The sequence below is a fragment of the Neoarius graeffei genome, chromosome 22, assembly GCF_027579695.1.
Source record: "Neoarius graeffei isolate fNeoGra1 chromosome 22, fNeoGra1.pri, whole genome shotgun sequence".
Taxonomy (NCBI): Eukaryota; Metazoa; Chordata; class Actinopteri; order Siluriformes; family Ariidae; genus Neoarius; species Neoarius graeffei.
The window spans coordinates 7,291,943-7,306,829 of NC_083590.1; the positions used below are offsets into that span (position 1 = coordinate 7,291,943).

The 14,887-nt window shown below is 43.2% G+C and overlaps 1 protein-coding gene across 3 annotated transcripts in view; it reads left to right on the plus strand.

Annotated features, from left to right (window-relative positions):
* The first annotated feature begins 3,552 nt into the window (after positions 1-3,552).
* LOC132870596 (NACHT, LRR and PYD domains-containing protein 12-like) overlaps positions 3,553-14,887 on the plus strand; it is a 108,324-nt gene continuing 96,989 nt past the window's right edge. Inside the window, exons 1-8 of one of the 3 annotated variants that reach the window (XM_060904294.1) lie at positions 3,553-3,772; positions 3,895-4,037; positions 5,619-5,735; positions 6,084-6,200; positions 6,547-6,663; positions 7,080-7,133; positions 7,371-9,137; positions 14,406-14,600. In XM_060904294.1, the coding sequence (XP_060760277.1) occupies positions 3,985-4,037; positions 5,619-5,735; positions 6,084-6,200; positions 6,547-6,663; positions 7,080-7,133; positions 7,371-9,137; positions 14,406-14,600 (2,420 nt within the window). In that variant the 5' untranslated portion in view covers positions 3,553-3,772; positions 3,895-3,984. The remainder of the gene's footprint in view (positions 3,773-3,894; positions 4,038-5,618; positions 5,736-6,083; positions 6,201-6,546; positions 6,664-7,079; positions 7,134-7,370; positions 9,138-14,405; positions 14,601-14,887) is intronic. The other 2 variants (XM_060904292.1, XM_060904293.1) reach the window with 2 other exon arrangements.

Below are 14,887 nucleotides of genomic sequence, written 5' to 3' on the forward strand. Positions count from 1 at the left end.
TTGGTATCTGGCACTCCAACCCTTCAATTTCAAGGTGATCCACAGGCCGGGGGCGCAGATGGTCGTGGCGGACTTCCTCTCCCGTCAAGGGGGGGGGAGTCGGCTGCAGGCCGGACAGCCGCCCAGCCTGAGTCAGGCGGTGGGGGTATGTGGCATCGGGGGCGTGGTTGAGCGCTGGTCTGTGACAGGAGGGCGGAGTAAGGGAAGGTAAGTGGCAGAATCACTACACCTGACTGCAATTAACCTGTGTTTGTGTGTGTCTCCCCAGTGACCGCGCCCTATTTAAGGAGGGAGAGTGGGAGCGGAGGAGAGCTTCCCCGGATGAGAACACTCGAGTGTGTGTGTGTGTCTCAAACATTTAAATTGTCAGACTGAAAAGTACGGCAATAAAGCTGATATTTAACCCTGATCTCTGTCCTGCCGTCCTCTGTGCTCCACCCCCACGTACAGAACGTTTACAAAGGGTTTATTAATTAAATTATAGAAATTGGGAATAGGTGGCAGGGCATATAATTTGGATTCTGGATTTTTTATTTGAAAGAAGGATACAGGTAAGGGTAGGTATGGAATATTCCGAAGTATACACAATAGAAAATGGAACTCTACAAGGTAGTGTGTGTAGCCCGCTATGATTTAATATTATGATTAATGATATCTTCTATATAGTTTAACAAGGTATTGGTTAAATCTCTCTATGCAGATGATGGGGCCTTATAGATTAGAGGCCGCAATTTATCTTATGTCAAAACAAAAATGCAAACTGCAATAAATGAAGTAGAAAAATGGGCAAATAACTAGGGATTTAGATTATCAGTTTCCAAAACACAAGTAATATGTTTAACAAGAAGGCATAAAATCTCACCTATAAAATTATATGGTCATCCACTTGAGCAAGTCAAGGTAGTAAGATTTTTAGGAGTTTGGTTTGATAAAAAGCTTACATGGAAGATTCACTTAGATAAGGTCAAAAATACATATAAAAAGATACTCAGTATTCTCTGGTGTTTGACAGGGCAAACTTGGGGAGCAAGCAGAGCATCCTTAAAAAACATATATTGGGCTCTCATGATGTCTGTGTTTGATTATGGATGTCTAGCTTATATGTCTGCAGCAGAATCAAACATTAAAACATTAGATGCACCACAAGCTCAGGCTTTAAGAATTTGCAGTGGGTCTTTTAAAACATCCCTAGTGTCTTCAGTGCAGGTGGAAATGCCATTAAGGATCAGAAAGCTACAATTAATGATGGCATATTGGGTCAATTTCCAGGGGCATTATGACAACCATCCTGCCAAAAGTATTACAAAAGATTGTTGGGAACACCAGGAGTCTAATTTCCTAAGTTTTGGATCGATAAGTGATGCTAAAGCAGAGTGTATTGGTTTACATCATCTATAGTACTGCCCAACACTCCCATTATCACCAGTCCCACTATGGTTATTCCCGTTACCAGTACTAGATTTAAATATTCATCAGGAAATAAGAAAGAAATCAAAGGATATATCAGTGAGGGAAATTGTACAAAATTCGTTGGATTTTTCTCATCTCATCTCATTATCTCTAGCCGCTTTATCCTGTTCTACAGGGTCACCGGCAAGCTGGAGCCTATCCCAGCTGACTACGGGCGAAAGGCGGGGTACACCCTGGACAAGTTGCCAGGTCATCACAGGGCTGACACATAGACAACCATTCACACTCACACCTACGGTCAATTTAGAGTCACCAGTTAACCTAATCTGCATGTCTTTGGACTGTGGGGGAAACCGGAGCACCCGGAGGAAACCCACGCGGACACGGGGAGAACATGCAAACTCCACACAGAAAGGCCCTCGCCGGCCACGGGGCTCGAACCCGGGACCTTCTTGTTGTGAGGCGACAGCGCTAACCACTACACCACCGTGCCTCGTTGGATTTTTATTTTTCTAAATATACGTGTATATTTACAGATGGTTCTAAAGACCCCAAAAAAGGATGTGCTGGATCAGCAGTGTATATCCCAAAGAAAGGAGTAAGTATTAAGAAAAGAGTGACCAACAATGTGACAGTATATACAACAGAATTGGTGGCAATATTATTGGCCCTGGAATGGGTTAAAGAAAATGCAATAAACAAAACAGTCATAATCTCAGATAGTTACTCAGCATTGGAAAGTATTTAATCAGGCAAATAATTTAGAACAGATATAATCAATGAAATCTTTATAACTTTGCGTAAAATAGATTCAAAGGGCATTTCAACTAGTTTTCTTTGGGTACCTGCACATGCTGGCATGGAAGGAAATGAACAGGTTGATAAGCTGGCTAAGCAAGCACTAAATAATATAGAAATAGAATTGCAAATCCCAATCAGTAAGGCAGAGGCTCAGATTTACATCAAGTCCTACGCAAAGTCAGTCTGGCAGGAGTATTGGGATGGCAGTGAAACAGGAAGACATCTATACTACATTGAAAAACAGGTGAATAGTGGAAGGATAAGGGGGCAGGAGCCAGAGAAAAGACATCATGATCACCTGATTAAGATTTGGACAGACAGGACTTAACTATTCTCTTAACAAAATAGACAAACACACAACCAGAAGGAGATGAACCCTTTATTTGTCACATGGACACTTCAAGCACAGTGAAATTCATCCTCTGCAATTAACCCATCTGAAGCAGTGAACACATGCAGCCACACCAGAGTGCCCGGGGAGCAGTCAGGGGTTCGGTACCTTGCTCAAGGGCACCTCAGCCCAAGGCCGCCCCACGTCAACCTAACCGCATGTCTTTAGACTGTGGGGGAAACCGGAGCACCCAGAGGAAATCCACACGGACACGGGGAGAACATGCAAACTCCACACAGAAAGGCCCTCGCCGGCCACAGGGCTCGAACCCAGAACCTTATTACTGTGAGGCAACAGTGTGAACCACTACACCACCATGCCGCCAGAAATGGTGAATACTGTAGCCATCCGGAATCAGTAGAGCAGGTAATACTTTAGTGTCAGAAATATGAACGTGAAAGAAATGAGCTTTATAAATCTCTCAGAATGGTTAATCATTACAATTTCACTTTACCTGGTTTATTAGGGAGAGCATCAAGTCAGATGTATTATTATGTTATCAAATTTCTGAAAGAGTCAGAATTAGCTAAAAGAATATATGGGTTATTATTTATTATTATTATTTTATTTTTTTTTCCTGTGGCGGCTCGGTGGTGTAGTGGTTAGCGCTGTTGCCTCACAGCAAGAAGGTCCGGGTTCGAGCCCCGTGGCTGGCGAGGGCCTTTCTGTGTGGAGTTTGCATGTTCTCCCCGTGTCCGCGTGGGTTTCCTCCGGGTGCTCCGGTTTCCCCCACAGTCCAAAGACATGCAGGTTAGGTTAACTGGTGACTCTAAATTGACCGTAGGTGTGAATGTGAGTGTGAATGGTTGTCTGTGTCTATGTGTCAGCCCTGTGATGACCTGGCAACTTGTCCAGGGTGTACCCCGCCTTTCACCCGCAGTCAGCTGGGATAGGCTCCAGCTTGCCTGCGACCCTGTAGAAGGATAAAGCGGCTAGAGATAATGAGATGAGATGAGATGAGATAAAATAAAGAAGACTCAAAGAGTCGATTCTTTTCCTGAGCGACACTTCACTCGGAGTGAATCAGTTTTCCAGAAGTGGAAGTGTTTTCCCTTCAGCCTCGGCGCCATTTTGTTGCTGTTCGGAGAAAATAATAAAACTAAAGAGAAACTGCAACTCCAGGCAGAACCGGTGAGATTAATGAAGCCCAGCATGGAGTGCTGAGTAAAAGTAAGTGCTGTGTTGGAGAGAAATGTGGTTGTATTTGACTGAGCTCGTGTAAAAACAGCAGTAAAACTGCGCAACTGAAATCATCTTCCCTGTAAAGCTGCTGTTTATTTTGTCTTTTCTAGGAGTGAAATTAATTCCAGCAGAAGAGATCAGTGTCTGCAGGAATCAGCAGTGAGTCCATGAGCTGTGTGTCCATACACTAATATTCAAAAATGGAGAGCTGTGATCTGGACACAGATAATGTGACCCCACCCTCAGAAAAGCGGTAAACTGCCATGTTCTAATATTTATTCTAATATTTTAGTCATTAACTGTTCTTATCTGAAATATGGAGTGAGTAGATATGAAAAGAATAACTGAACACAAATTTATCCTCAGAATAAAAAGTTAAGGGTTGTTTTACAATCAGAGTAGGCAAGCTAAACATCACATTTAACACTTATTATCTTCAATATCAAAAGGCTTGACTAAATAAACTTGGTTGTTTATTGTAGCCCTGTGATAGCTCTATTTACCATGCAAAAAAAAAAAAAAAATTGATGACGTTATTTTTGGTGAATGTATGGCAATATGTCATATTTAGCAAAATTACTCGTGTCATTTAGAGAAAGTGCTTTTTTGACCACAGGCAGCTCCAAAAGGGATGCACTTAAATTAATCTTTATACCATAAAACACATTTGGTTCCCTATCATTGGAAACATAGTTAAGTTTTAATGTTGAATGCCAGTAAGTTTTCAGACTATTTTGATCAAATTAGTATGTAATTGTGTCAAAAAATGTCCTCTCCGAGACAGCTAATTTTTCAGTATAAAATAACACATCTAAAATGATTATTTTCATCCTAAAATGTGGTCAAGATATTGGGACATAAATATTAGAGACAACTAACACAAAGCTTACAGCCTTATATTTAAAAGCACTAGTGGGTTCTGAATTCATTCATTCATTCATTCATTCATTATCTCTAGCCGCTTTATCCTTCTACAGGGTCGCAGGCAAGCTGGAGCCTATCCCAGCTGACTACGGGCGAAAGGCGGGGTACACCCTGGACAAGTCGCCAGGTCATCACAGGGCTGACACATAGACACAGACAACCATTCACACTCACACCTACGGTCAATTTAGAGTCACCAGTTAACCTAACCTGCATGTCTTTGGACTGTGGGGGAAACCGGAGCACCCGGAGGAAACCCACGCGGACACGGGGAGAACATGCAAGCTCCACACAGAAAGGCCCTTGCCGGCCCCGGGGCTCGAACCCAGGACCTTCTTGCTGTGAGGCGACAGCGCTAACCACTACACCACCGTGCCGCCCGGGTTCTGAATTGTCAAAAAAAAAAAAAAAAAGTCCTCTCCGAGAATCACTTCATTTGTTTCTCCCAGCCCTGCTTAAAGCTACACTTCATCTTCTTTATCTTATAGCAGATTACACAAAACTACCATACACACATGTCAAAAAATTACCTGAAATCTGTTCTTTAACTTGTCCTTCACTTAAAAACTGGTACAAGAACCAGTTTGAGTCAATTTGAATTTTGGACCCCTGTGATACAAACTTTGTACCCCGATTGTAAAACAACCCTTATCAGTCCCCACTTTAAACGTTCAGATTCTGTTCACTGTCAGTAAAATGATGTTCTTATAAAATAATAAAGCAGTTAAAGAGTAGGTATGAGATGATACACTAAAGCCATGATACGAGTCGTATCCCAATACAAGCTTCACAGGACCAGACTGATGAGACAGTGTTGACAAATCGCACCACTGCAGTATCAATACAGTAGGAGTGTTCAACTCCGAAAAGAAGAAAAACTGTCTCATGTCCACTCTATAATGTTGAACAGTGAAGTCCAGAGAAAGAGCTCAGACTCCCCAGAACCCAGCTGTGTCTCCATGAAGAGTGATGCGTCTATGGCTCATCCTTTGCAGTTTAAAAATAGAGACTCCTCACCTGTACACAGGTAATGTCCCATAATTCTCAGAGTTAAAGTCACTGCAGAGTGAAAGGCTGTGTTACACATTCCTGTATCCAGGCCAGATCATGAGCAGAGTTTTGATATTTATCAGTTTGTTAAACTTTAATTCGGTCCAAATGCTGCTGCAGTACCTTCAGTAAACATTTTAGAGTAATTAATTTCAGTAACTGTGCAGGTCAGTGTTTCACAGTGTCACGGACAGGATAAGGAAGTAAATTCATCTGCATGTGACAGTGATAGTAATGGCTCACAGAATCATTTAAATAACCAAAAATAATTAGTAATAAGCAGTGTAAATGTTTTATATAAAGGACTGTCTGTAATGTTGAACAGTGAAGTCCAGAGAAAGAGCTCAGACTCCCCAGAACCCAGCTGTGTCTCCATGAAGAGTGATGCGTCTATGGCTCATCCTTTGCAGTTTAAAAATAGCGATTCCTCACCTGTACGCAGGTAACATCCCATAATTCTCACAGTTAGTCACTGCAGAGTGAAAGGCCGTGTTACACATTCCTGTATCCAGGCCAGATCATGAGCAGGGTTTTGATATTTATCAGTTTGTTAAACTTTAATTCGGTCCAAATGCTGCTGCAGTACCTTCAGTAAACATTTTAGAGTAATTAATATCAGTAACTGTGCAGGTCAGTGTTTCACAGTGTCACGGACAGGATAAGGAAGTAAATTCATCTGCATGTGACAGTGATAGTAATGGCTCACAGAATCATTTAAATAACCAAAAATAATTAGTAATAAGCAGTGCAAATGTTTTATATAAAGGACTGTCTGTAATGTTGAACAGTGAAGTCCAGAGAAAGAGCTCAGACTCCCCAGAACCCAGCTGTGTCTCCATGAAGAGCGATGCGTCTATGGCTCATCCTTTGCAGTTTAAAAATAGCGATTCCTCACCTGTACGCAGGTAACATCCCATAATTCTCACAGTTAAAGTCACAGTAATGGATGTGTTCCACTGTTATGAGCAGCTATTGTGGTATAGATTATAGTAACTTGGTCTTTAGTGATCCTAAAATGCTTTAGAGGGAATATTGTAAACATTTATTCAGGTGAAAATGTCTTAATATCTTGCATACTAAAGCAAGAAATGCTAACAGAAGCAAAAAGAACTGAAACAGCAGAAATTCTGATCTGTTATCTCATTCATCTTTTGGTCTCAAACCCAAATGTTTTCAGTGTTAAAAAAAAAAGCTGACTTTGATGTTCCAATACTCTTGGATGGGACTGTTGGAAGGGGGGAAAAAAAAACCAAAATTAGAAACCTAAAATTAAAACAGTATGAAAGTTATTGTCTTTAACAGCAACTATTTTTGTTCCCAGTGTTTTACAGAAGGCAGGAGACAGAATAAAAAAGATCTTCATCACAGATGCAGGGTAAGATCAAACCCAACACCATGACTGACACTGACCCTCTGGTATTATAAACCTCTCTGCTGTTATTATCTACAGGATTAGATTATAGAAAACATACAGTCAAATCAGGGAAATCCATCGTGTTAGCATCATAAAGAACGGCTATCTGTGGAAACCAGTCAGAAAAAATGTGATGTTAAACTGTAATAATTGGAGCCTCGGTCTCACCATGTCTTCTTATTTCACCCTGTCATACAGACACGCCCCAGAATCTCCTGCTGTAAAGGAATTCCAGAAAAAGTTCAGATTAAATCTGAAGGAGAAGTTTCAGTGTTTAAATGGAGGGATGATAAAGCCGGAAAACCAAGTGCTCCTGAATGAGATCTACACCGAGCTCTACATCACAGAGGGAGACAGTGGAGACATCAATAAAGAACATGAGGTGAGACGGATTGACGCACTGTCCAGGAGAAAAACAACAGAGGAAACACCAATCAAATGCAGCGACATCTTTAAGCCCTTATCTGAAGAAGACAAACCGATCAGAACTGTAGTGACAAAGGGCGTGGCTGGTATCGGAAAAACGGTCTCTGCGCAGAAGTTCATTGTGGACTGGGCTGAAGGGAAAGCAAATCAGGACGTCCCCCTCATATTTCCACTTCCTTTCAGAGAGCTGAATCTGATGGAGGACCAAAAACTGAGTCTGATGGAGCTCCTTCATGTCTGTTTTAAGGAAACAAAAGAGACAAAAATGTCCAGGTTGGAAAAGGTTCTGTTCATTTTTGATGGGTTGGACGAGTGTCGTTTCCCTCTGGATTTCCAGAACACAGTGACAGTGTGTGATGTAACTGAATCAGCATCAGTGCACGTGCTGCTGATAAACCTGATCAAAGGGGATCTGCTTCCCTCTGCTCTCATCTGGATCACCTCCCGACCAGCAGCAGCTGATCAAATCCCCTCTGAGTATGTCCATCGAGTCACAGAGGTACGAGGGTTCAATGACCCCCAGAAGGAGGAGTACTTCAGGAAGAGGGTCAGTGATCAGAGCCTGGCCGAGAACATCATCACACACCTGAAGTCATTAAGAAGCCTGTACATCATGTGTCACATCCCAGTCTTCTGCTGGATTTCAGCTGCTGTTCTCGAGAGAATGTTGGGTGAAGCAGAGAGTGGAGAGATCCCCAAGACTCTGACTCAAATGTACACACACTTCATCATTCAGACAAACATCATCAGAGAAAAATACTCAAAGAAGCAGGAGAGTGATGAAGAAATGCTGCTGAAACTGGGAAAACTGGCTTTTGAGCAGCTGCAGAAAGGCAACCTGATCTTCTATGAGGAAGACCTGAGAGAGTGTGGCATTGATGTGACAGAAGCAGCAGTGTACTCAGGTGTGTGTACGCAGATCTTCAGAGAGGAGCCTGGGCTTCACCAGAGTAAAGTGTACTGCTTTGTTCATCTGAGTGTTCAGGAGCATCTTGCAGCTGTGTATGTGCATCTGACCTTCATGAAGGAAAAGAGAAATGTTCTTTATCAGAGTCTGCCCTGTAAGACAATTTTAACTGTACACGGCATGGCTTTAGAGGGTACCTTAAAAAGTCAGAATGGACATTTGGATCTGTTCTTCCGCTTTCTCTTGGGTCTGTCACTGGAGTCCAATCAGAAACTCTTACATGCCTTCGTAACACAGACAGGAAGTAGCTCCCAGAGCAAAGAGGAAACAGTTCAGTACATTAAGGAGAAGATCAGTAGAGATGATCTTCCTGCAGAAAAATCCATCAATCTGTTCCACTGTCTGAATGAACTGGGTGATGATTCTCTCGTGGAGGAAATCCAACGCTACCTGAAATCTGGGAAACAAAGTGAACTCTCTCCTTCACAGTGGTCTGCTCTGGCGTTTGTGTTATTGACTTCAGCACAGGAGCTGGAGGAGTTTGATCTGAGTAAATATACCAGTACAGAGGAGATACCAGATTGGGTTCTTGTGAAGGTGATGCCTGTGATTGCAGCATCCAGAAAAGCCGTGTAAGTAAAGCTGAATATAACTGTTCCACTGTTCAAGAAACTGAAAGCACTTTGACAAACACACTTTGGGATGTTTTGAGTTTCAGGTGATAGTGTGTTAATACAAATATATCAGTAGATAAATGAGGGGAAAACAGTTGCATGGAGAATTGAATAAAACTGAAGGGCAGCTACAGTGGTGCTTGAAAGTTTGTGACCCCTTTAGAATTTTCTATATTTTTGCATAAATATGACCTAAAACATCAGATTTTCACACAAGTCCTAATATATAGATTTAGGCACTGCCTAAAAGCGGAGCTCCCATCTGTTTCTGGGTTGTAGAATTTTCTTATATCATAACCAATCTCTTTTGTTTCATTTCTTTACTGGCTAGCACTGGCCACTAGGCGGTGTGTATGACTGGTAATTTCTAGCACTGGCCACGAGGCGGTGTGTGTGACTGGTAATTACTAGCACTGGCCACGAGGCGGTGTGTGTGACTGGTAATTTCTAGCACTGGCCACGAGGCGGTGTGTGTGACTGGTAATTTCTAGCACTGGCCACGAGGCGGTGTGTGTGACTGGTAATTTCTAGCACTGGCCACGAGGCGGTGTGTGTGACTGGTAATTTCTAGCACTGGCCACGAGGCGGTGTGTGTGACTGGTAATTTCTAGCACTGGCCACGAGGCGGTGTGTGTGACTGGTAATTTCTAGCACTGGCCACGAGGCGGTGTGTGTGACTGGTAATTTCTAGCACTGGCCACGAGGCGGTGTGTGTGTGACTGGTAATTACTAGCACTGGCCACGAGGCGGTGTGTGTGACTGGTAATTACTAGCACTGGCCACGAGGCGGTGTGTGTGACTGGTAATTACTAGCACTGGCCACGAGGCGGTGTGTGTGACTGGTAATTACTAGCACTGGCCACGAGGCGGTGTGTGTGACTGGTAATTTCTAGCACTGGCCACGAGGCGGTGTGTGTGACTGGTAATTTCTAGCACTGGCCACGAGGCGGTGTGTGTGACTGGTAATTTCTAGCACTGGCCACGAGGCGGTGTGTGTGACTGGTAATTTCTAGCACTGGCCACGAGGCGGTGTGTGTGACTGGTAATTTCTAGCACTGGCCACGAGGCGGTGTGTGTGACTGGTAATTTCTAGCACTGGCCACGAGGCGGTGTGTGTGACTGGTAATTTCTAGCACTGGCCACGAGGCGGTGTGTGTGACTGGTAATTTCTAGCACTGGCCACGAGGCGGTGTGTGTGACTGGTAATTTCTAGCACTGGCCACGAGGCGGTGTGTGTGACTGGTAATTACTAGCACTGGCCACGAGGCGGTGTGTGTGACTGGTAATTTCTAGCACTGGCCACGAGGCGGTGTGTGTGACTGGTAATTACTAGCACTGGCCACGAGGCGGTGTGTGTGTGTGACTGGTAATTTCTAGCACTGGCCACGAGGCGGTGTGTGTGTGACTGGTAATTTCTAGCACTGGCCACGAGGCGGTGTGTGTGTGACTGGTAATTACTAGCACTGGCCACGAGGCGGTGTGTGTGTGTGTGTGACTGGTAATTTCTAGCACTGGCCACGAGGCGGTGTGTGTGACTGGTAATTTCTAGCACTGGCCACGAGGCGGTGTGTGTGACTGGTAATTACTAGCACTGGCCACGAGGCGGTGTGTGTGACTGGTAATTACTAGCACTGGCCACGAGGCGGTGTGTGTGACTGGTAATTACTAGCACTAGCCACGAGGCGGTGTGTGTGACTGGTAATTACTAGCACTGGCCACGAGGCGGTGTGTGTGACTGGTAATTACTAGCACTGGCCACGAGGCGGTGTGTGTGACTGGTAATTACTTGCACTGGCCACGAGCCGGTGTGTGTGTGACTGGTAATTACTTGCACTGGCCACGAGGCGGTGTGTGTGTGACTGGTAATTACTTGCACTGGCCACGAGGCGGTGTGTGTGTGACTGGTAATTACTAGCACTGGCCACGAGGCGGTGTGTGTATCTGGTAATTACTAGCACTGGCCACGAGGCGGTGTGTGTGACTGGTAATTACTAGCACTGGCCACGAGGCGGGGTGTGAGACTGGTGGTACACGTACACGGAAAAACAAAAAATCGACTCGATGGGTTTACCATTTTTTCTTAGGTATAGTGCTCCGCTGGGAGCTCCACTAAAAGTAGATAAAGAGAACCCAGTAAAACAAATGAGACAAAAATATTATACTTGGTCATTTATTTATTGAGGAAAATGATCCAATATTACATATCTGTGAGTGGCAAAAGTATGTGAACCTCTAGGGTTAACAGTTAATTTGAAGATGAAATTAGTCAGGTATTTTCAATCATTGGGATGACAATCAGGTGTGAGTGGGCACCCTGCTTTATTTAAAGAACAGGGATCTATCAAAGTCTGATCTTCACAACACATGTTTGTGGAAGTGTATCATGGCACGAACAAAGGAGATTTCTGAGGACCTCAGAAAGTGTTGTTGATGCTCATCAGGCTGGAAAAGGTTACAAAACCATCTCTAAAGAGTTTGGACTCCACCAATCCACAGTCAGACAGATTGTGTACAAATGGAGGAAATTCAGGACCATTGTTACCCTCCCCAGGAGTGGTTGACCAACAAAGATCACTCCAAGAGCAAGGCATGCAATAGTTGGTGAGATCACAAAGGACCCCAGGGTAACTTCTAAGCAACTGAAGGCCTCTCTCACATTGGCTAATGTTCATGAGTCCACCATCAGGAGAACACTGAACAACAATGGTGTACATGGCAGGCATGCAAGGAGAAAGCCACTTCTCTCCAAAAAGAACATTGCTGCTCTTCTGCAGTTTGCTAAAGATCACATGGACAAGCCAGAAGGCTATTGGAAAAATGTTTTGTGAATGGATGAGACCAAAATAGAATTTTTTAGTTTAAATGAGAAGCGTTTATATTTGGAGAAAGGAAAACACTGCATTCCAGCATAAGAACCTTATCCCATCTGTGAAACATGGTGGTGGCAGTATCATGGTTTGGGCCTTTTTTGCTGCATCTGGGCCAGGACGGCTTGCCATCATTGATTGAACAATGAATTCTGAATTATACCGGCGAATTCTAAAGGAAAATGTCAGGACATCTGTCCCTGAACTGAACTTCAAGAGAAGGTGGGTCATGCAGCAAGACAACGACCCCAAGCACACAAATCGTTCTACCAAAGAATGGTTAAAGAAGAATAAAGTTAATATTTTGGAATGGCCAAGTCAAAGTCCTGACCTTAATCCAATGGAAATGTTGTGGAAGGACCTTGAAGCGAGCAGTTCATGTGAGGAAACCCACCAACATCCCAGAGTTGAAGCTGTTCTGTACGGAGGAATGGGCTAAAATTCCTCCAAGCCGGTGTGCAGGACTGATCGACAGTTACCGCAAACGTTTAGTTGCAGTTATTGCTGCACAAGGGGGTCACACCAGATACTGAAAGCAAAGGTTCACATACTTTTGCCACTCAGATATGTAATACTGGGTCATTTTCCTCAATAAATAAATGACCAAGTATTATAATTTTGTCTCATTTGTTTAACTGGGTTCTCTTTACTTTTAGGACTTTGTGTGAAAATCTGATGTTTTCGGTCATATTTATGCAGAAATATAGAAAATTCTAAAGGGTTCACAAACTTTCAAGCACTACTGTGTTCAATAAGTGGAAACCAGTTTTGTCCCAATAAGTATTGAAGCTGTGAGCTGAAGATGGCGGTGACAGCCAGCTAACTTGACTCACAAACAACACATTTCCAGAAATTAAGCAAATAATTAAACAACTTGATACTGATAGTTTATTTACAAATGACCCCAATATTGCAGGCTCCAATGTCCAATAAACATTGAGGTGTAGGTTGAAACAGCCTTTCACGGAGAACTCATTAGAAACACTATTCTTATTTATTTTTATTACATCATTATATACATTTATTACATGCCAGTTATTCTTTTGTTGTTCTAATGTTCTGACATTTTTCATAAATTGTAATTTTTTTTTTTTTGCTCTTGTTGTTGACCTCACAGCTTTTATTCTTTTTCATGCTGAAGCTCTTTGATGGATTTATTTGTCTCTGAAACAAAAACCTCTGTCTCAAGTTTTAGTGTCCTTTTCTGGGAGAGGTCTTTACTCCCCCCACACACAGGGAAAGTCAGACAGGGAGAGACAACACACAGTGTAAGGGGAAGAACATGTCCAGTCTGTAAATCACTGGCACCAGGAACAAATAAGGAGCACCTGGGAACACACACACACACACACCCACACACACACTGTTAGCCAGTGAGCTCATCATGAGTATCTCCATAAAACTCCTTCAGCACTGGGCTGTGATCATTTCAGTCGCTCACTAATTATGCCCCTTTTCCACCAAAGCAGTTCCAGGGCTGGTTCGGGGCCAGTGCTTAGTTTGGAACTGGGTTTTCTGTTTCCACTGACAAAGAACTGGCTCTGGGGCCAGAAAAACCGGTTCCAGGCTAGCACCAACTCTCTGCTGGGCCAGAGGAAAGAACCGCTTACGTCAGCGGGGGGCAGAGTTGTTAAGCCCAACAACAATAACAAGACCGCGAAAGATCGCCATTTTTAAGCGACGAGAAGCAGCAGCTGTACAAACGCGAAGTCATCCATCATTATTATTATTGTTGCTGCTGCTGCTTCCACGTTGTTTTTGCTTCGATGTTCGCGCCAAGGTTTATGCAAACGTAGCAACGTAACTGATGTATACAGCAACGTAACTGACGTATACAGCGACGTAATGACGTATCTTCTCTTAGCACCGCGAGCTATGGAAAAGCAAACTGGTTCTCAGCTGGCTTGCAAGTTGAACGAGTTGTGAACCAGCACCAGCACTGGCCCCGAACCAGCCCTGGAACTGATTTGGTGGAAAAGGGGTATTCGAGAACAAGTCAAATGTCTGATCTGTTCAGATAAATATGACTCTGCCTCGAACTCTGCCTGCTTCATCTAAACCTGACTTTTGAATCTCTTTTTTCCTTTCTCCTCTTATAAATATTTTAGATCAGACTCTTATTTCCCGATTTGGTGATCAGATTTGATGTTGTGTGTTTATCCCATGTGTCAGTGACGACGTGTGCAGCAGAAAACTCAAATCCGAACAACTCGAATTGTGAATTACTGTTACAGCATTTCAGTGTATTGTCGACTCGGAGTTTGTACTTTTGTCATTTATGAAAATGAAATGGTGCAGTGAAAGATTTGAGGACCTGTTTGATCATTTGTGTGAGTTTATTATGTTTTATTTCCTTCAGGATCAGGTGTGATACAATTGAAAGGAGAAGTGCTGAAGCTCTGGTCTCAGCGCTCAACTCAGAAACCTCCTGTCTGAGAGAACTGCATCTGACTGTGAAGACACTGGATCTGTCTCGGAATAAACTAAAAGACTCAGGAGTGAAGCGTTTCTGTGCTGTACTGGAGAATCCTCACTGTAAAGTGGAGAAACTGGGGTAAGATCATCTCTCTGTGTTCATTATTGATTTGCAGTTGGAGTTTACTGTAACAGTACAACATGCAGAACAAATATATTCCTCATTTAAACTCTTCACTTCTGCATTAAAGCACTAATTAAACACACTGAGAATTTCATACATGGGGATGAAAATACAGTTAAACACATGAGTCAGGGCTTGTTTGTTTTAAAATCAGGAATATCTTTACACCTCTTGTACACTTAATGCCAGGAATTCTCAATAACAGCAGTTATAATTGGTCAGAGTTAATAATATCTTGTGAT